Source organism: Oryctolagus cuniculus, chromosome 10 (assembly GCF_051225735.1).
Source record: "Oryctolagus cuniculus isolate XC-2025 breed Fujian yellow rabbit chromosome 10, ASM5122573v1, whole genome shotgun sequence".
Classification (NCBI taxonomy): Eukaryota; Metazoa; Chordata; class Mammalia; order Lagomorpha; family Leporidae; genus Oryctolagus; species Oryctolagus cuniculus.
This window is the reverse complement of record NC_142876.1, coordinates 125,820,240-125,842,483: the sequence shown is the minus strand read 5'-3', so window position 1 is coordinate 125,842,483 and position 22,244 is coordinate 125,820,240. Positions and strand designations below refer to the sequence as shown.

General features: G+C 49.1%; 1 protein-coding gene across 5 annotated transcripts in view; it reads left to right on the top strand.

Annotated features, from left to right (window-relative positions):
- The window catches only part of CNTN6 (contactin 6), a 251,120-nt gene that overhangs the window by 54,812 nt on the left and 174,064 nt on the right, over positions 1–22,244 (top strand). For all 5 annotated transcript variants that reach the window (XM_051831866.3, XM_070051246.2, XM_089305720.1 and 2 more), the window contains exon 2: positions 2,296–2,429. In XM_051831866.3, the coding sequence (XP_051687826.3) occupies positions 2,375–2,429 (55 nt within the window). In that variant the 5' untranslated portion in view covers positions 2,296–2,374. The remainder of the gene's footprint in view (positions 1–2,295; positions 2,430–22,244) is intronic.

Below are 22,244 nucleotides of genomic sequence, written 5' to 3'. Positions count from 1 at the left end.
TGTCCCGGCAGCCACCCTTCCCTTTCTGATTGCCCCTCTGCTCCTGTGGTGGCTCAGCTGGGCTTCTCTCAGGTCGTGGACCTGTAAACCCATCCCTGCCTGGGCCCAGCGCATTCGCTGTCTGCACTCCTCCCTTGCTCTGTAGAACCCAAAGATTGTCCATTGCTTCTTGAAGAATGTCTTCCTGAAGTGTCACGGAATGTACCCCAAAGAACTGTGTGTGCGTGTGTGCGTGTGTGTGTGTAGGGTTTCTGCTTTGGGTTGGTTTAGTGTGTGTGTGCGTGTGTGTGTGTGTAGGGTTTCTGCTTTGGGATGGTTTAGTGTGTGTGGGGGGGGGTTTCTGCTTTGGGTTGGTTTAGTGTGTGTGTGTGTGTGTGTGTGTGTAGGGTTTCTGCTTTGGGTTGGTTTAGTGTGTGTGTGTGTGTGTGTGTAGGGTTTCTGCTTTGGGATGGTTTAGTGTGTGTGTGGGGGGGTTTCTGCTTTGGGTTGGTTTAGTGTGTGTGTGTGTGTGTGTGTAGGGTTTCTGCTTTGGGTTGGTTTAGTGTGTGTGTGTGTGTGTGTGTGTGTGTGTAGGGTTTCTGCTTTGGGTTGGTTTAGTGTGTGTGTGTGTGTAGGATGTCTTGTTTGGGCTGGCTCCCTGCTGTTTTGCTAGGCCTCTCTCTCACTACATAACAAGACCTCTGGGAAGAGAATGAAAGGCTCTGGACTCGAGGGCATGCTAGTCCCTGAGGTCTTAGAGAGGATGAAAAGGAGCAAATAATTGAATTAATAAATATTTGTTGAAAAACGACAAAAGTGCATGAATATACAAAATGATTGATGTAAACGTATAAGGCAGTGGGACGTTGATGCATCATACAAGAGAATTTGTGAAAGGACATAATTGGCTCAGTTTACTGTGCTGACTTGAATATGATGGATTTTGTGTGTAGCTTTGATCTTCAGTTAAATTTTCAAAGCAGTCCACTCGAAGTTTATAAAAAAGTTGAATACTATCAATGTTTTGGGTATAAGCTGAACAAATTAGTGACAAAGAAATTAGTTTTAAAAATTTAAAAATAAATCAGAAAATGATGAGAAATTCATTATTTACTATCTTCTTTCTTAAAATCCACATGCTTCCAAAAAGTATTTCAGGTTGCAGGAAAATATGTTTCCACTGTGTTAAAAATTTCCAAGGACTCTTATCCTTTGATATGTAACAGTTTCATTAGACATAGCATGTATGAGCTTACTCTAGTTTTATATGCAGTTAGCCATTTTTATGTGCCTCTCATTAGATTGCTCTTCTGGAGTAAAGGCCAAGCTGAGTTTATCTTGATTCCATTTATCATCAGATGGCTTAAATGTCAAAATAAATTAGAGAAGATTATGATGTAAACCCTTAGGAAAATCTCAGACCTAAAAGCTTACACTGCCAGGGGTTGATTTCTTGCAGGAATTTTGTAGCACAATGCTAATTTTAGCTGTAGTAACATGGGACAATATTTTTTTCTGAGATGTATTCCCAATAATGTTAAAAAAACACTTAGACAATCCATGAAGCATTGTTAATATTACATGAAATATTGTTAATAATGCATGAAATATTGTTAATAATGTTAATATATTCTCATTCTAAACTATAAGGAGATGCTTCAAAAAGTTCATGGAAAATGGAACTCAAGGATAAGTTTATTTAATTTGAATTTTTCTGAGAGCTTTTTGGAGTAGGGTGTAGCGCTCTGCTTCTAGGGTTTTCATGAACAAAGTCAAGCGCAGGAGGAAGTGCTGTAACTGAGAGGCCGGGTGGGCAGGAGAGGGCCGAGTCTGCTCTGGCACAGGTGCAGTCTGTTGTCCAGTAGGCGATTTGTAACTTACAGGAAGGGGCGCACACTAACAGTGGAAGCTGTGCCTGGTAAATGCATAGGTGTTGATTTGCATCGTCAAGTGTGATTCGGTCCACCTGACTGTGCTGTGCTGTTCCAGGACTCGCAGTGTGGGGGCGTGTTTGTGCACTCGGCCCCTGGTGCCCATGTCACTCAGGCAGTGGGTTGTCCTCTGCATGGTTATTGAAGGAGTTGTATACGCTGAGACATCATTGCGCAGTGCTGACTGGGCTGCATGTAGGAATTGAAATCATGGAAACAGGAACTGAAATCACCGAAAACCTGCCGAATGTGTATGTGAAACTCAGACATTTAAATTTTGGGGATAATATTTTAATACTAAATTGGACCAATACCTAGCAACCAATATACATATTAAAGATTCCTGTTTGTATGTTTGTCATTTCATGGCAATTTTTTCTTTCAGATTCTCAAGACACAGACTGGAAAGCAGACGTTTTTCCTGCTGATTGTATGGGAGAAATTTTTGACCTTAGCAAGTGGAGATGAGGTTACTATGGAAACTGGTAATTCTGCTGCCACTCATAAGCTCTTGTGCAGGTAAAGTGTTCTATTATTATGAGTGTTGATTGATAAATATATCGGCATTGTATCTCTATCTGGAGGTGAGGCAGTTTTCAGAACGTACAATACAGCTGCTCCTCGAGAGACTGAGTGGTGAAGTTGGAAAGATTTCTCTGGCTCCTGCAGGGAGAGTTTAATCTTTAAACTTCATCAGGTGGTATTGCAAAACAAACACTGTGATGAAGAAGAAAACATGAGGTAGAAGTTGACCTCAGCACTATATTAGGACTTTTTTCTTTACACTTAAGTTCTTAGAAAAAAAGGCCAGAGCTTGGATGTGTTGCCTTGTGATGGAGCCTCCCAGGCTGAGTGAGTCGCCTGCATGGCAAGCAGGACCACTGACGGTCTGCAGGGGATGGGCTGGGACGGACCGGTGCGCAGAGCTGGGCTGCCGTGGCTCTGGCCTAAAATGGCCTCCCCTGTTCTGTGCGCGTGGGCTCTGTGACGTGCTAGCTGCTCAGAGCAGCGCTGTGTCTCTGGATGCTGCCCCAGCGTTGTTTCTGTGTGCGCTTGTGACCGGTCAGATTCTGGGGATGGGGACGCACACTCCTCGCATGTCAGACAAGCTGCCAGGGACATGGAGACAGTCAAGGGGACAGCAGTGACTGTTTGCAGATAACCAGCCTCATTGGTGGAGACCCTGGAGCTCCCCGCCAGCTCGCCTGTGGGCTTTGTTGCAGAGCGTGCCTGGCTGGGGCTGTCTGATTGTCAGCGAGGCCCTTGCTTCCCTTGGCGATGCACACGTTCACATCCAAGCAGCGATACATCGGGAGAAACACGGGTTAGATGTCATAATTTATAGTCTGAAATAGGAACTGTAACAGACATGCATAGTCCCAGATACAACCGTAGCCCAGGTTAACAGCAGTTAGAGTGATGAGCTGTGCAGAAATCAGAAATATCAGGAAAGGTTGCAGAGGAAGATACGTTGCCTACTACTGGCTCCAGCAGCTGGAAATGCTGTAGTTGCATTTGTCCAAAATGACTTCATTGGTTTGACTTGTGTCACCTCTTACCCTGGGACAAAAATGAATAATAATGTTTCCTTTTTTGTAATAAATTGAGAAAAACCAGAGCACAGTCACCAAGGTGCCCCCACATTATACATGTGTGCATTAGAATTCTATTCCTGCCCTTCAATTCGCAGCAGTAACACTTCACCCTTTAAACGTGTGTGTCTCTTAAAAGACCTTCTGTGTTAAATTAAAATCAATTCCTGTTCTCGGAACACGCACATGTCTGGCGAATACCCCAAAACCTCTATTAACTTTTAGTTATCCAAATTGTTGATGTGATTCTCAGGACGTTTTGCTTTATTCCAAAGGGAGGAATAATCAGATATTCCTGTCACAGATCTGTTGTGAAAGAACAAATTGAGTCTGCTTTCTGAGTCCTAGCTCTCTGAGTACGACCGTCGAAGCTGGGCGCTGCCCCGGGGTGAGAATGCTGCCCAGGTGTGCCCCGGGGGGCGCTGCTTCGCGTCTGCCCGTGGTGTGACTCCGACCTGCAGACACGATGTGAGTCACCTGATGGGAGTATTCTGTGTCTGTGCATGCGCATGTAGCGGGCTTTCCCGAAACTTACTTCTTGTTTGCACTGCAAGGCCAGCAAATGCTTCGCAGTGACAAGTCTTTCCTTCCTGCTCTGACTATTACAATCCTTGGAATTCGCTGACGGTTTAAGGTCTCCTGAGGTTCTCAACTAAACTTAGCATTTCCCCTCCAGCCTCTGCTGTGCGCTGCTTGACTTCCACGCTACCTTCACCAGCTCTGGCACCTGCGCAGTGACTCTTGACCCGTCCAGGTGTACAGCCCTGCTTCTGGGACATTTTTGAAGTTTTGATTATTTAAAAGTTCTACTTTGGTATTTTTTTTAAAAACTATTAAGGGAAAACCAAGGCTCATATAACTAAGAGACACAGTTACTCATTATCCATTATTAAATTACTTCATTACTATCTATGGTAGGCCATATGGTGACTCCTAAAATAGCTAGACCCTGTGAGTCGGGGAATCTGAAGCTGGATTCTGCGACGTGCTCCAGGTAAGGGTCGGGGAGGTGAGATCAGTGCCAGTCCCGTGTGTGCTGGAGAGAGGAGCTGGGTTGGGTCTGACGCAGGAGAAGGCAGTGGAACGTGGACCCAGTGTGCCGTCGCTGGCCTCGCGACTGAGGCCGACTGAGGAAGGCAGCCCTGGGAGTTGGAGCGGCGAGAAGACAGCCCTGTGGTCTGTGTGTGTGCACTGCCTGTCCTGCCTGCTTTCCCGGGGACTTCTAGCTTCCGGGGCAGCCGGAGATTGAACATGAGGGTCCAAGCTCCAGGGCCTGTGGTGCTGTCCTTGTGTTACAGGGATGGTTTCTGTATCCCGCTGGGCGACTGTGTGCTTGCCAGCTCAGTGCAAGCCCGTGTGGAGGCACAGTGCTTCCTCTGCTGGGCCAGGCACTGGACGGAGTGCTGGGCTCCCACCGTGAAGGGCCTTGGTCCTGGCCTCTGCAGCCGAGGGTCCAGAAGGGACACTGGTGATACCGGGAGAAAGTCCCAGCTGCCCTGCGATAGCACCGTGCAGAGCCAAGCGGTAGGATGTGGACCGGACTCTTTCTGCTCTCTGATCCCAGGACGCGCTGTTCCTGGGGCAGCCACTCCTGGCTATGAGCCTCTGTGGTTTGAGTGAGGTGGGCGCAACTGTGTGGGCCAGCCAGCCAGCATTTCCCATCAGCCCCTCCTGTACTGACTGCCCTGGGACCCTTGTCTCTGAGTACATCCCTGACTTTGGCTAAAAATAAAGCCGCAGAGACGTGCCCTGCTGGTGCTACTGCGGTGCCACCAGGGAAGGGCCTACCTGGACTTGAGACTGACACAGAAGCAGGGCGATCGGGGCAGGAGGCAGCTGTGCCTGCGCGTGGACCACGGCTGGGCTGTGCACGCCGGTGAGGTGTGCTTCTCCTCGTCCAGCCTAATCCACTGGAGATTCTGTCCCCCCAGAAAGTGTCCTAACACCGGCTGGGAAGTTGTTTTCATGTAAAGGACTAAATACTCTGGCGTTAGGTTGGAAATGGAATTCCTCTGGGATAAATAAAGGGAGTGAAAACCAGCAGATCAAGAAAGGACAAAGGCACAACTCTCTGTACAGAACAGGCATCAAGAGGTGTCACTGAGACTTAGAAAGTTTGCTTTTAGCTCCAAGTTACTGGATTGTACATGTGTCTTAGGGTAGAAAAAAACATATATGTTAATGGTATAATTTGCAAAAACCAATTAGTAAGTGTAGAAAAATGTCCTATTGTAAGTCTAAATGGCCAGGTAGTTCCATGAAGAAAACCTACGGCTGGTGTTGCAGACTCGGGCATGAAAGCTAAGAGCACACCTCGGTAGTTCGAGTGATGGTGACATCCTTGACATTCAGTGTCCTTATCTTAATGATTTCTGCCTCTCGTGTCCCGACTTTGTTCTTGGCAGGATTCTTTTTGAGTATAGTTGGTTTGTGTGAGTCTTTTGATTCTGTGCCATTTCTGCTTGTTTTGTGATGGGTTGACCAGCTTTGTTTATATCTCATAAAATAGGAGCTGAGCATCTCTTTGGTCTGGTGAGTCACTATGAGGCTCACAGTTTTAAGGGAGAAACTCAGTAACCCAGGGAATGAGCAGGAAGCAGAGTGGAAGTGAGGGCCGGAGCAGGCGCTCTAACCGTGGGCCACGTGGCAGGGCTGAGGGCCTGGCTTCCCTATGTGTTAATTACTCCTAACCAACAAACCGGAACTCTTTCCTGATGCCACTGTGATGCCGCGTCTCATGACAGAGGTGGTTATCTTACTGTCGAAACTTCTCCCAAAGGAAAGGTTTCATAAAACTTGAATGAAGTTGTGTTGAGGGTCAATACCAATGAAGAAAAAAGTATTTTGCTAGCAAGTTGACTAGCTTAGCATTTTATAACAGGATGCCCTGAAAACAAACAGGGGACACAGTGTACCTCCTAAATACAGTCAGTGCCTGAGATGAGGGCTTACTGGGGAGCAGTTACCATCGCTTAGGTTTCATTCTGCTTCAGTCTTAGCCTTTTACTGAATTGGACTGAGAGCCAGAGCAAATGAACCACTGAGAGAGAAGCTGCAAGGATGGAAGTGTCCACTCTGACCGAGATTTCTTAACAAAGCGATGCATCCATGAGAAGTCCCTGAGAACTGGCAGGTGTGAGAAACCTGCTTTGCTCCCACATCGCAGATGCACAGAGCTGATGCTCCTTTGGGTCAGAGTGCAGTAAGCCCACTTTGCCTGTGCTCTCGTTCAAATATATGGTAGCATAACAGCGCCTTTAGGCATGCAGAACTGGGCTGTATTTTTAACCAGGTGACATCTTTGCAGTTCTTAATAGAGATGGCCCAGTTTAGAAATCCTGAAAATGCCGTTTTATGCAAAGCCCACTGATAAGGTGGTTTTATGATAATCAAACCTTCTCCCAGGTAATTGATTCTTAAACTCTAAGTGAAAATGTTGCTAGGACTGATATCAGTGTAGAAAAATACGTTCTGTTTTGCCAGCAGCGGCAGGAAGTGACTGGTCTGCAGCCTAGACGAGTGTAGGAGCTGTGGCCTCTTAGTAGAAGCTGTGTGAGAAGCAGTGACTTCACTGTGAAGCCGTAGACAGCGGCCAGCTTCTATGGGGGTGATAGAACCAGGGGACGCCTTGATTATAAGATTTCTCATATACAGCTGTGCTGCCAGTTGGACTAACGTAAGAGGTGGCTGGAGCTTATCTGTCGCTACTTAAGACTTTGCTGAGGTTGAATGCAGACCCTTGCATAGACTAGAAAGCGGCAAGACAGTCTTGCCTTGATCGGCCTCTCGGACTCCGTGTGCATGGAGCCCCTTGCCCATTGCACTGCAGCCACACTTCTTCCTTACGCTCGTGGCAGTATCACAAGGTTCCCTGCTCAGTTTTCTCTTGCTGTCCTGTCTCAGATCAGCCACCTTCGAGCAGACTCTTTCCTGAGAGCAGAGTCTGGGCAGCCAGCATGTGGCCCCTCCATGGGTGCAGCCACTCTCATCAGCCTGTTCCTGCCTTGGTTCTCTGTCGCCGTCTGCAGTTAGCTTATTTATGTATTTGCCTAAAGTTCATTTTCTGTCTGTGGAACGTAAAGACTGCAGGTGAAAATTTTGCTCTCACACATGAGTCCCTACCCCCTGCTTCTAACACCCTGTCTCTCGTTCTGAGTCTTCAGTAAATGTTTAGGACCCGTGAACATGCACAGGCATTGTGGTGCAGGGGGTTAGGCCACACTGGGGCTGCCCACATCCCATATCGGAGCACTGGTTTGAGTCTGAGTTGCTCTGATTCTGATCCAACTTCCTGCTAATGAGCCTGGAAGGCAACAGATAATGGATCAAGTGTTTGGCTCCTGCCACCCACATGGGAGATGCTGATGAGTTCCAGGATTCTGGCTCCAGCCTTGCATAGCGCTTGCTGTTGCTACCATTTGGACAGTGAGCCAAATCTCTCTCTCTCTGTCTGTTTCTCTTTCTGTCTCTCCTTTTGCTCTGCCTTTAAAGTAGATGAAAATCAGTCAATAAGTCTTAAAAATCAGCGAATAAATTGCTGTTCAAACTAGGTCATAGGACTATTTGTGGCTAATTTCCAAGCATTTTTAGCAATTTAAATGGGTATTATTAAAATGCACCTGTATTTTTTCTTTATTAATATAAAGAGAACAGATTTCATGGAGTTCATAGATAAAATTATAAAAATATGACACTCCCCTTCTTCCCTTTTTCTTCTTTCCTTTTGTTCCTGTTTTTAACTCTTGCAGAAACATTTTAAACTTACTTTATAATCACAGGCTTGAGTTCAGCATGACAGAAGCTGCTCCACAGGAGTAGAAACAAGATCTAAACAATAGGTCAAAGTGTGTCAGTTTCACTCATATACATTGTTTTTTGTACTCCATATATTAGCTATCATGAATCAAAGAAACGTGATATTTGCCTTTTTGGGTCTGGCTTATTTGAAAACTGTGCATCTGATAAGGAATTAATATCTAGAATATATAAAGAGCTCAAGAAACTAAAAAACAACAAAATAAACAATCCAGTTGAGAAATGGGCAAAGGATATGAAATACAAATGGCCAACAGACAGATGAAAAAAAAAATGCTCTAGATCATTAGTCATCAGAGAAATGCAAGTAAAAAGCACAGTTAGAATGGCTATCATCTAAAACTTTTTAAAAAAACCAGCAAATGGTGGTGAAGATATGGAAGAAAGGGTACCTTAAGACACTATTGGTGAGAATGGAAACTAGTACAACCATTGTGAAAATCAGTGTAAAGGTTGCTACAAAAAATCTGAAAATAGATCTGCGTGATCCAGCCATCCCACTCCTGGGAATACACCAGAGGAAATGAAATCAGCCTATCAAAGAGTTACCTGTACCACTGTGTGTAGCAGCTCGATTCACAATAGCTGACACACAGAATCCACCAAGGCGCCCGTCAGCTGATGACTGGATAAAGGAAATTTGGTGTACGTACACTCTGAAACACTGCTAAGCCATCAAAAAGAATGAAATTCTGTCTTTTGCAACAAAATGTATCCAACTAGAGAAATAGTCTCCTTTTAGGTACACATGTTTTAATCAAAATTTAGCGTTGGGTCTTAGACTTTTTTTTACAGAAAATATCGTGTATATTGACAGCACAAAGCAAGTCCTAATCTTTAAGATAACAGTCCAGTTTGCTCAGACACACTTGAGCTGTACCGGTACAACTTTTAGTGTGGTAGGCTCAGGGAGCTGTGCATTTAACAGACACCGAGTGCTATCTCAGTGTCGCCGAGCAGCACATGCCCCGGCTTGGTATTACCGGTGGTCCTGCCGTGGAAAGCCATCCAGCCGTGTTTATCCCAGGCCACATGTGTTCCTTCCTGCCTGGTCCAGTGTGAGCAGCAGAGTTAACCCCTTCCTTTCTCCCCAGAGTGTCTGTCCTGCCTCCTAAGGGCTCTGCCTGTCCAGGACACAGCTCTTCCACAGCCAGCCCTAGGCGTGCAAACCTTCCTAAAGCCCGGCTGATTCTACACTTGATCTTGGCCAAAAGGCCCAGAAGCGATAGCCCGGCTGGTCGTGTTGTTCTGAGTGTCCAGACCTTTGCAGACCCCATTTGTGTGCAATCCCGAGTACATCATCAGGCATTCAAAACCAGTTTCCTTCAGCAAGTACTGACGTTCTCTGATGAATTCACGGTAGCTCGAGCCGTGAGCCTTGCCTTCCTCACTGTCCCTGCACCCGTCTTTCAGTCTCAACCCTGCTGCTGCCAACATCTCTCACCGCCTCGGTCCCCCGGTCCCCACCATCACCTTCACTCTGACGCCCAGCCGGTCACAGACCGCTGCAAATGCTCTGCCCACCCCCGCAATGTCCCCAGCACCCGTTAGTTTCCCCGTCTCCTTAAAGTGATCCACAGAGAAGAGTGTCGTGACTTCACCTTTGCTGAGAACCAGGCCCCGTTTCTCGAGTAGGTGCTCGTCTGCGCAGTGGCGGTGCATAGCACCTGCTCTCAGTGAAACCGAGCTCACACTGCCCAGTGCTCCATGTGAAGCAGGAGGCGGAGCCTGAGCTTTGCTGTTCCGTCAGTGCCCGCTGGTGCCTGGTGCTGTTGAGCGTCTTGTGCCTTGTTTCCCTGGGCTCGACAGTGGGCAGCGGTGCGCGGCTATCGCCTGCCTCTGCACTTGAGGAAGCTGAAAGGGACACACAGCAGTGCCCACAGGGCTGCACGTGGCAGCATTCGGGGTGGGAATCGAAGAACGGAATGAGCGTTCTGTGGAGTTGAAGACACGGCTTCCTGACACAGAATGGGTTGATGTGGCGGTTAGTGTTTTATTTAGTTAATTTGTTTGAGAAAGAATGCAAGACTTTATTTGGGGCCTTAGGAATTGTGACTTGGGAAATGGGCTCAGGGAGCTGCACATCAGAGGGCGGGGTGTAGTGAGCATACTGCAAAGCAGGTGTTGTATTGTGTAAACACTCCAGGTGGGATTGAGAACCGGAGCCATCTATCCAGGTGTGTGGCCCCTAGAAGTGAAGAAGCGTGCCTATGCTTAGTGAGATGTCCACCAAACCAGCATCCAGTAACTGCCTGGTGTTCACAGTGAATGCCCATGTAATTATTTCTTCAGTTAGGACAAATATTCTTAGGGAGCAGCTTCTTTATAGAGTAAAATGCGGCTTGAGGAGTAGTCGATTAGCAAATAAAGGAAAAATATTTAAGGATACATAAACTCAGTATACCGAGGTCTACATTATGTTCCTTATAAAACATTCAAAATAGGTTTAAAAGTATTGAAATAAGCATATAAAATGCCTAGTAGTTTCTGTCTTCAGTATCAGTGGACCCTTTTGTATGCTCCACACCTGCGAAGTATAATCCATTGGGAGAGACTGCTGGAAACAGAGTACCTGCCGTGTGGGTGGGCAGGGAGTCGGGACACCACGCATTCCTGGGGGATTCCCTGACACCAGGAGAAGGGTCACGGATGTAAAATCACAAGTGAAGTGAGACAGGTGTAACTGGGGCAAACTGGATTCAATGTGCTCATTTCACTGACACATTATGCAAACCTTGAGAACACGTTCGCAGTTCTAAAGACGTCGTTTAAAATTGTAAATATCCGTGTTGGTCGTCAGTAGTGTGTAACTGCCCACCTCCGCACGTCAACACTTTAAAACAGCACCTCATTGGATTTTAATAGATTCTCTCCTACTTTGTTTTTCTAGAAGCTTCTCTGAATGGAATCAGGGAACAGGGAGGCGGAGTGGGAGGTGAGAGTGACATCACTGTAGGCCTCCCAAGTCAGCTGCGCTGGATTTTGTGCAGTGTTTCCTAATGGTAGCGATTTTTGGCAGAAATTATGTTCTTATTTCCTTTTAAAAAATAAAGTGTCATTACAACTATTGTGAACTGAAATAGTGACCAGTTATTTTCTATGGAAAATTTCTGCTGCTCACACATGAGTTTGCCCGAGACACTTTAAATTCTGGTGCCAGAGCTTCACAGCCAGTGTTTTAGATTTACTTTGTTTACCTGTTCATTCAGATTCTTGAAGAAATCCAGGATACCTCAACAATTGAAACATGCATAAGTCACGGGTGTCGGCTCAGTGAATGTTCACAAGCTGAACCCACCCTGTGACACCAGGTTCAAGCCTGAGACTGTGGCCGGGTCCCCATTCTTTGCAGTCAGCGCTGATGCAGAAGGGTGACCCCTGCCCAAACGAGATTCAGAGCACGGCCACACAGCCCCAGGGGGAGCCCTTTCAGTCCCCGCCTCCAGTTCCAGGCACCCCAGTCGGTGTTCAGGACATTCGTGTGGTTGTGTGAGTGTGTGATCTTTCGTGTGTGACTGTTTTGTTGACTCCACACCACCAGAGATGTGGAAGTGAAGAGACAGACAACCCAAGCTGAGTTGAGATTTGGTTCGCACTGTGTGGAATCTGCGGCACTATCCTAGACCTTCCACCCTTACCGTTTTTACCCATTGTCAGTATCTCCAAAATAATTAGCTGGGGTATGTGGAAGCTGCCTTGTAGCAGCATGGGAGAGCTGAGCGTTACTTTCAGGAATTTTGTAAGCAAGGTGTTCATCACAGTCATCATTAAACATTAAAACACATAAACCTACAGTGATATTGAAAAGTCAATGTGTTTAAAACTCGTTACTTCCAAGTTATTTTAGTACATCTCACTGTTAGGTTTTTGGGGTTGTTTACATCTGCTTAAGTCTGCATGGAGGAAGTGCTGAATTCTGGGGACTACTGCGCAACTTGTGAGTCCCCACCCTGTGCTGTCACGGGGTCAGCTCGGAGGCAGCCGCGCACATTGGCAGGTGTACAAGTGAGAGAAGGCTTCATTAGTGCCAGCGTGAGAGAGCCTTCAGTAATGAGCGCAGTTTTCTAAGGGTGAGAAATAGTTAAGGACTTGACCACATACCAGCTGCAGTAGCAGTGGGTTTACTGGACATGGCCAGTGGCCTGGGATGTAAGTGCAGCCTTCAGGTCGCGGGGAGCTGCAGGTTGGCTAGGGGTACCTGTGCTCAGTGAAGCTACACAAGTATCTCATTGAGAACCAATTGACTTCAACCAGGAGTTGTTTAACGTTCTTAATAGCGTGCCACATATCCTTTGCATTAGGAGCGATAATATGTGTATGCACACACACACATATATACATGTGTGCACAGTTGTTTTTCAGAGAACTGATGGTTAAGAAATTTAATGCCACTCCGGCAACTTTTTACTTTGTAGTCATCTTTATTGGAGTTAGTATGAGATTTTTACATATTGCATGCAGAAGATAAGATAAAGAATTGGCAACCCAGATTAACTTACATTTTGAGATTTGGTTTACCTAACAAAATGAGTCTAAATTCAGAAACAAAGATTATAGGTTTTGATTGTTACTTTTTATCTCAGTCTGAAGATCTACATAATAGGTTACCAGAAAAATACCTAAAGCATTTCTCTATTCCCACATAATTAAAAACTAAACTTGGCTTTTCTAAGGTAGCAGCTCAACAGGTGCATCCTCACTTTGGTAGAAGCCGCACGGAAAAGATCTGGTGCGTGCAGACATGGAAACAGCCTCTGAGCAAAGAACAGAACCCTCCTCAAGTGTCCTGATGGCTTCTCAGCACTGAGCCGGGAACAGGGATAGATTGGACGTCACAAAGGCAGGGGTCTTGTTTTCCCTTGTGTGCGCACCGTTATTTGCATGCATGGGGACTCTCCACAGCCCTGAGCATCAGGGCACACAGAGCTGCCCTGCCCCTGGGGACTGACCCAGCCAGGGCTGTCCCACAGGGGAGGCAGGGGTCAGCCCCTTTGCAGGCGTCAGGTTCAGATGGGACAGCTGGGGGAATGTGCTGCCCATGCACCAGTCACGGAGGTCGGTTTGTGCAGATACAGCGTCTCTTAGTCATGGCCCGTTGTCTGTCCTGTCCTGCTCCCTTGGGCACGTGGCTGAGCTGAATCCCAGTCGTGGCTGCTGTCTGCTGCACCTATGTAATGGCCACCCTGCACCTCCTTAGCTGCAGTGGACAGTCTGTTGAGTGATGGCGCCGTGTGATGGGTTCCTGGGAGCTGGACCACGCTTTGCCTTGCAGGACGCATTTCAGAGGCCAGGACCTGTGAGGATGGACAGCATAGGCGGTCCAGCTCTGCTGAGTTCCACTTGTGCTCTGCAGGTCTGTCCAGTGGGTTGCACATTCTGTGCTTTCGCTTGTATTGTTACAGTCTGTACAGTCTAAGCCACTCTGACTGAAAACCAATGAATGGAGCAGACCAGAGGAGCTAATGGAAAATAATCTATGTATGGGACGGCTCCTGCGTGTCATTCCCTGTCATCTCTTGGAGAAGTGGGGTTTGTCCCCCGTGTGGTCCCCTCCAGTTCTGACCTTCCATGCCATGAAGAGGAAGAGCAGTCACAGTTTTGCCTTTTTTTTTTTTTTTAGCAGTTCTGATAAAAGAGAGCTTTGTTAAGTTAGAGCTCCCTGTGGGACCCAACCAAGTGTTATTTATCCCTCTTCTGCGGTTCCTGTGGGTGATAACGAGTGGATTCTCACGTTGCTTTCACCAAACACTTGGAAGTGTTGCTCTGAAGTCGTGGCCGTGAGCAGATAGGAGCCGCTCACTGAATCCCATGCTGTCATCGAATGCCAGTGTCCTGGGGCGAGACTGTGCCACATGCCAGGCTTCAAAGCCTATTGATCAGGTTGCCTGACTGCAAGGTGGTCGATCAGCAGAAGCCGTGAGGTGCACAGACGCACCTCAGCAGCAAGCTCCTAGTGCAGGAAGCGCATGTCTCCCAGCTGACATGAGGAGATGTCAACAGTCATCTGTAATCACTGTGTTTGGTTTGCACTGTTGCTTGTGTTTAGTGGAAAACTGATTAAAATCAGGAGAAATCTGCATCAGGAAACACGAAGAACTATTGGGGCTGCAGCCTTGGCTAAGCTGTAACTCCGTTTCCCCTACAGGAGCTCACCCAAAGGGGATTGTGAGTGAGTCACGGGGCTGAGCTGCACTGCGTTCTGCACGCTGACGTATCTGGGAAGGACACGCCCATGTACCTGGCACCGCTGGCTACCAGTGAACCCAGGCCCACCCAGCATCACGGGCCACAGCCCACCCGTGTCCAGCACAGTTCATTCTGCCAGCTGGGATTGCATGTGTTCCAGAGGCCAAGGTGGGACCTGTCCATGTGCTCCAGGGACAAGGAGGGCTCGTTGGTCCTATCGCGGGGACCTTTCATGTCCCTCTCTGTGTGAAGCCCTCCCCCCATGGCTTTTCTGTGCGGCTACACTGGATGATGCACAGCAGGTTTGCAGGAGGGCCCCATGAGAGTTGGGCATGGCGGGCACGCGGGGCGGTGGTTTCCCTGCAGTGTGCAGTGGGGGGCTGAGAACACCTCTGGCAGGTGTGCTGGGCGCCCAGCACGTGGAGTGCTGTCTCTTCCCCTCTGCTGAGAAGCTCACTCCTGGGTCCATGCATCGCCTGGCAGCAGTTCCCAAGCTTATGGCCCAACTTCCTTTGTGCCATTTACTGTCTCCAAGCCAGGCTTGGCTATAGGTGCTCAATGCTACACACTAGCTGAGGGAGCAGTTTAAGTCATGGACCAAAATCGCCCATTGCCATGTGTTAGCTATGGGGCGTGTAACTGCACGCGCAAATCTGCCCAGGTCCACATGTCAGCTAAATTAGCACACATGTGTGCTAACTCATGCACAAAGCCTGCTCAGTTTGTGCTGTCATGGTGCCGGAACAGGTAAAGCCTCTGCCTGTGGCACCAGCATCTCATGGATGCTGGTTTGAGTCCTGGCTGCTCTGCTTCCTGTCCAGTTCCGTGCACATGTGCTGGGAAAGCAGAGGAAGACGGCCTAAATCCTTGGGCCCCTGCACCCATGTGGGAGACCCAGAAGAAGCCCTGGGCTCCTGGCTTCCACCTGGCCAAGCCCTGGCCTTTGGGGCCATATGGGGAGTGAATCAGTGGATGGGAAATCTTTCTCTCTAATTGTGCCTTTCAAATATGTGAAATCTTCAAAAAAAACAAAACAAAACAAAACAAAAAAAAACCCTCTTCACTGCCGTGTATTTTTTTTTAAATTTTTTTTGACAGGCAGAATTAGAGAGAGAGAGAAAGGTCTTCCTTTTTCCGTTAGTTCACTCCCCAAGTTTCTGCTATGGCCAGTGTGTTGTGGCTGGCACGCTGCGCCGATCCAAAGCCAGGAGCCAGGTGCTTCCTCCTGGTCTCCCATGCGGGTGCAGGGCCCAAGCACTTGGACCATCCTCCACTGCCTTCCCGGGCCACAGCAGAGAGCTGGACTGGAAGAGGAGCAACCGGGACAGAATCCGGTGCCCCGACCGGGACTAGAACCCTGTGTGCCAGCACCGCAGGCAGAGGATTAGCCTAGTGAGCCACGGCGCTGGCCCACTGCCATGTATTAATAAGGTGTCTGCTAACTCATGCACGAAACTTGCCCAGTGCATATGTTAGGTCAGGAGTGTGTCCAGTCGTGCTAAGTTTCTGTCACCATGCATACAGAAGCTGCCCAGTGTCGAACGTTAGCTCGGGGATGTGTTAACTCATAAAAATTAAGGATGAGGGTGCTTCCCGTCACTGCACCTCTGGGATCACTCACTTCCTGAGGAGGGGGCGTTTATCCTAGTGGATGGAATGCCCCTCTCTGACGTCTGACGGCGGGTACCTGCTGTTCAGGTGCCTGCCCTCTGCTCACGCACACCCTGGGAGGCAGCACGTGATGGCGCAGTTACCTGCGGCCCTGCCAGCAACGTGGGAGACCTGGTCTGGGCTCCCAGCTCGGACTTGATCCTGGTCCAGCCTGATGGTAGCAGGCGTTTGAGAGTGAACCAGTGTAGCAAAGCTGTGTGTGTGTGCCTTTCACATAAACAGTCTTTAAACAATTAGAAACAAACAGAGGTACAGGTTTCTGAATCGGTTTTAAAGGGATCGCAGCAAGTTAACTGGGTGGAGGTGTCGCAGGGCATTTGGGGAGAACGCCTGATGAGTGGAGACCGAATTCCCACCTGTGGACCCCGAAGGGCTGCTGTGGCCAGGATGGGGAGTGACTGAGAAGTGTGGCCTGAGAGGACGTTGGGGTCAGAACATGCTGGGCGTTGCGGCCTTGGGACCAAGTCAGGATGTAATTCTCAATGCCAGGAGCGTGTGGAATGGTTTCTTATGTTTAGCCCAGCAGGCATCCAGATGGAATTTAGAGATTTCTGAATCTTTAATCCAGGAGACAATACTGTGAATGGGAGGTGCCAGCTGACCAAGGGCAGGGGTCTGTGCTGGACAGACACAGCTCCTGGTCTGTCCACATCCAACTCCAGGCTGCAGAGCTTATGAGCTGAGCGGGATTTCAGCTCTTGAGGGATGCTGCACATAGTATGACAATGGCTCACTTTCTTTACCATAACTGTGTTGAACACGAGACTAGAAATTGTGTAAATAGGCTGGAAGGTCAGGTGTCAGGGCTAAATTGGAACAGTAATTATGAACAGTGAAATTCAGTGTGCTTTCTATCCTGCTTTTTATTTATTTTTAAGATTTCTTTATTTGAAAGAGTTACAGAGAGGGAGAGACAGAGATTTTCTATCCACTGGTTCACTTCCTAGATGGCTGCAAGGCCAGGGCTGGACCAGGCCAGAGGCAGGAGGTTCGTCTGGGTTTCCAAGGGGCCCAGACACCTGGGGCGGCATCTGCCGCTTTCCCAGGCCATTAGCAAGGAGCAGAATCAGAAGTGGGACAGCCAGGACACCAGCCGATGCCCATGTCGGGTGGTGGCATCGCGGGCAGTGGCTTTTCCAGCTGTGCCAGAACGCGGTTCTCTTTCTCCTGTTGTTTTTATGCTTGTAGATTTTCTAAGTAGATTTTAAAATTATTTTTAAAGCAAACATTTTTACAAGTTGCCCTGAGCAGTAGAGGTGTTTCTTCAACATACTGAAATGCTAACTGGTGCCCACTCATCCTTATTCCAGTGAAGTGACTCCTCAGCTCATCCACACTCCTCCTCATTCTATAGAACTGGCGCAACGCCTGAACCACACTCTCCCTTATTCCATAAGAGTGATCTGGTAGCTGTCCCACACTGCCTCTGTGCCGTAGACGTGGATCATTCTGAACTGGCCCCCAGCAGCAACCCGGGGATCTGCTACAGTAAATCATCACACACCAAGTTCTCTGTGCATTTTCTTTCAGTGACCCAATTACGTGTGCGGCCCAAATCATGCCTGTGCTAAGTTTTATCCAGAAAGGGGCTCGTTTAATATTCTTTTCTGCTTACACTGCTCAAAGTTCCTTAATTTCATGATTGCTAATAATCATTAAAAACATGATAAGACCTGCAGTCAGTGCTCAAACTGGGTCTGGATCCCAGGTGTCTGTTTAAATCGCCTGCCTCTTTGGGGGAAAATGCCTGCTCTCTGGAAACCATTTTTTTCTGTCTTCTAATTAACCTCTGATATTTGGGCATTTGCACAGGGCACAGTGCAGTATTTCAACCCAGATGTACAGCAAAATAGAATCAAATCAGATAATTATCATTTTCGGGAGCTCTTGACTTCACGAATTTGATATCCCAGGAGATAGATTGAGAAGCCAGCAAAAATAAGGACACTCAGTGTAGACCATGAGACATGGGCACAGGCACACACTCTCTGTGGTGGAGCTTGTCTGAGCAGGTCAGCGAAGGAACACCAAGTGCCAGACAGTGTCCAAAACCAGAAGCAAAGCCTAGTACCCTGGATTCTGAGCGCTTCCTGTGCCCTTGCTCCCGCCCCTGCCCCTGCCCCCTGCCCATGTCCTGTTCTCTCTGGTGACAGTGCAAAGTTTAACTTCGTAATTTTGACAATACCCTATCTGTAAGCGAGGGTTTGCCATCTCAGCACTGATGATCCTATTAGCAGCCCTGTTCTTTGCTGGGTGGGGCTGTGCCCAGGTCATGACAAATAAGAAATGAGTGCACGGACAGCCCTCGTGCCCCCGGGAGTGACTGCTGGGCACCCCTGATGAAAGAACTCTGGTTCTGACCACCGACCAGGTCCACTCTGCTTCCACTGGGGCCAAGCATCCACTGCTCCCTGTGCGGACCAGCTGTGGCCCTGGGGTTCTGTAGCCTGGGCACCCCGGGAACTTCCCCATCAGCCTGCACCCAGCGCTCCGGGCAGCGTGTCCACGCACACTCCGTCCTCCCACCTGCCCGCCGCAGACCTGCTTTCTCAGAGGTGCTCTCTGTGAGCCTCTGCTCACTCTTCTCCAACTCTCTCGAAGTCTGAAAACAGCAGGGTCTCGTTGCCATCTGCGGATGCTGCTACTCAGGAAGAAGTAGAATTGAAACAGACCTCTAACATTAAAGCAGTACACGAAGAAGGCAGCCGGGAGCCACCCGGGCCTGTGTCCCTGCTGTGTGCCAGCAGAAATCGCCCAGCTGAGGCAGGGGAGACGCAGTTCCTCGACTGTCCACCTGCAGCCCACCTTGGGGCCCATTTTCCTAACAGCGCACAGGAGTTCTTGTGTTAACAGATCTGTACGTGTGTGTGCATCTCACAGCTGAATCTGAAAGATCATTTTCATGCTGGAATCCTGAGTGGGCAGTATCCCTGCGAGTCACAGGACGGTCGGATCTTCAGGAAGCAGCCTCTGTGCACAGGGGCGTGAAGGCCTGTCTGCATGCAGGCCTGTCCTGAGGTGAGCTCTCTCTGACCGCTGGCCTCTCCTGACTGAGTGCCAGGCTCGCTTGGCCATTCATCATTGTCTCACCTAACGTATGCCTCTACCTCCTGAAAGATCTCTCTCCAGGAGGGGCCAAGTCCAGGCCATGGTCTCTGCTTTCAAAATCCAGATGGAACTCGGCCCTGTTTTATCACGGCTGTACTCCGTGCCACTGCCCGCCTAACTGCCTGTCCGCCAGCGGTGCTCCCTCTCTTCCAGCTTCCCTGCCAGCTCTGAGCTCGCAGGCAGCCCCAGGAGGGAGCACTGGCAAGGACCACGTTCTCCGCCCCGTCCTCGATCCTTCTGGCGTCTCCTGGTATTCCCAGTGGTTGTGCATCCCACCCTCTTCCTTCTTGGCAGTGGGATGGCGTTGGTCTGTTCTGGCCTCCTCTCTGACTTCTTCACTGGAAACCAGCCTTGATGCTAAGTGCCCTCGACTCACGTGGCAGATAGTACAGACTGCAGATGAAGAGAGCTATTTATGGGGCACTATTACAGCTGCCCGTTGTCACGTGGCCCATGTGTGACAGCCAGCCAATGTTAACATGGTCAGTGTATGTGGCAGAGCTGAGCTTAAACCCAGAGCTGTCCAGTCCCAGGGCCCAAGGGGTTCCACTTTATCACAGCTCTCACTAGTATCTGTTGGGATTCTCTTGTCTTGCCTGGACGTCTTCATTTTCTTTTGTGGTGGACATAATCAGTGCACTTCTAGGATGCTCAGGGATGTGGATATTGGGTTATGAGTAAAGGGGTCTCTGAAATTGTCCATTTGCTGTAGGAGGAACCAGAAATTAGCCAACTAGAAGAAATCTGATCTCAGCTAGGCCGCTGCTTGTTCTCTGACCCCAGAAAGGACACATAGCTTGCTAGATTTCAGTTTCTTTATTTGTAAGTCGGTGGGGTTAGAATTATGAATTTTTAAAAGATTTTTTGTTTATTTGAGGGTGGAGCTATGGACAGAGAGAGAGACAGAGAGGTCTTCCATCCCCTGGTTCAGTACTCCCCAAATGGCCACAGCAGCCGGAGCTGGGGCAGTCTGAAGCCAGGAGCTTCTTCCAGGTCTCCCACGTGGTACAGGGGCCCAGGGACTTGGGCCATCTTCCACTGTTTTCCCATGCCATAGCAGAGAGCTGGATTGGAAGAGGAGCAGCCGGGACATGAGCAGGCGCTCATATGGGATGCCGGCACCACAGGAGGAGGCTTAGCCCACTACCTCACAGCACTAGCCCCTTATTGTGGATTCTTAATTCCTTTCTGACTCTGACATTCTATGGTTTCCTAAAGCAGAAGGTATTTCTGCCTCACAAAGGGCACACAAAATACGCTGGAAAAAACACCAGGATTCAGGATTTCCAAATCCACTGCCACTTAGCATCGTGCTCCTTCCAGTATCTCTGTTCTGCGTCTCCCTAGAGACTCGAGTGCTTACGTAATGTAACTCAGTCCTTATGAAATGGGTCTCTGCAGATCTCTGCTGGAGGCATTTCTCAATACCCGCACCATACGTTCACTTTCACACAAGTTACACAAGTTATTTTTTCCCGTTCTTTAGCGACAGCCAGAGGTAAAGCTCGCACATCCGCACATCTCTTGAGTGCCCTGATTCGCTGATTGCCGTGGAGCCTGTGGAGTGGCCTCTGCGACACAGGGAAGAAGGTTTCCCTAATGACCCAGGCGTGAGGGACGTGTCTCCCGGCTGAGCCTTCTCACACGTGGTCGCACGGACTCCCCTCCAGACCGCAGTGGTTCAGCAACCTCGTGGAGCTGCGCAGGTTGGCTGTTCCCCATCAGGTCTCCTGCCGTGGGCAATGGGGATGACAGCCTCTGAGTCTCTCCCTGTCCCTCGGCATAGACTGTGGTAGGAAATACAGTCAGAAACCATTGGCGCAGACTTCGGTGACACCGACCTCGTGAAACTCCAGTCATCTGCCCAGCAGTAACAATTAGCCACATGCCTTGCTGTCATTCGCTTCTGCATCCCTGGTGCCTAAGCCCGTGAGGGGCTCACAGAAGGCACCCAGTGACTCACCCTGAATCATGCAGAGGGCGGCACCCAGGAGCGATTCCAGAGGGCTTCCACAAGCCATTGAAGACACCTCATTCTGTCCAAGGCTGTACATTTCACTCAAGAATTTCTAACAGGAAGAGGGAGGCAGGATGGGCAGAGGCGCAAAGGCAAATCAGATCTGTGTTGGAAAGAGAGCTTCAGCTCTTCGTGGCTGCGTGGTCTGAATGCGCGAGGTAAGAGTTAAAAGGCAGCCATGGCAATCAAGGCAAAAAAATCATAGTTTGACGTAGGGGTCTGGCTGGTTGGAGCATTCATGCTACTTGAGTAGATTTGGGATGTAACAAGAACTGAACGTTGGGCTTCAGCAGTTTCGTCAGTGGCGGCATTTCTGAAATAGAAAAGGAGAACCAGGCCTGAGTTAGAGCGTGAGCTCCTTCTTCCACGTGTGCATCTGAGGTGGCTTCGCCTTTGTGTAACTGCCCTGTGGCGCAGGAAGAGTCCATGTGTGTGGTCACGGAGAATGTGGGACCCGCCTTGTCCTGGGTGTGACTGAAGCAACGCAGAGGGCGCTGTGGTGGGAGCTGAGGCACTCTGGCGCATGCTGGTGCGGAGAGTAGCATGCAGGGGTGGAGGAGGAGGGAAAGCACAGCCGACAGCTCGCAGACCGGGAGGGGTCTGTGGTGATGGGTCAGCCGGGTAGAGGGCGAATCTGAAACCGTCCGGATGAGAGGGTAAGAAGCCTTGTGGAAAGCCTAGTTCCTGTCCCTCCCCCAGCTCCAGCTTCCTGTCAATGTGAACCCTGGCAGGCAGGAAGTGATGGCTGAAGTACTTGCTCTCTGGCTCCCACATGGCAAACCTGCAGAGCTGCTGGCTCCGAGCTGCGCACTGGCCTCACTCTAGCTGCTGGAGGCATTTGGAGGGGTGAATAAGTAGGCAGTAGACCTCTGTCTCTTCATGTCTGTCCGCTCTTCACATAAATAAAAAAAATGAAAAAGTCCATAGTTGTGATGCCATCCTGTG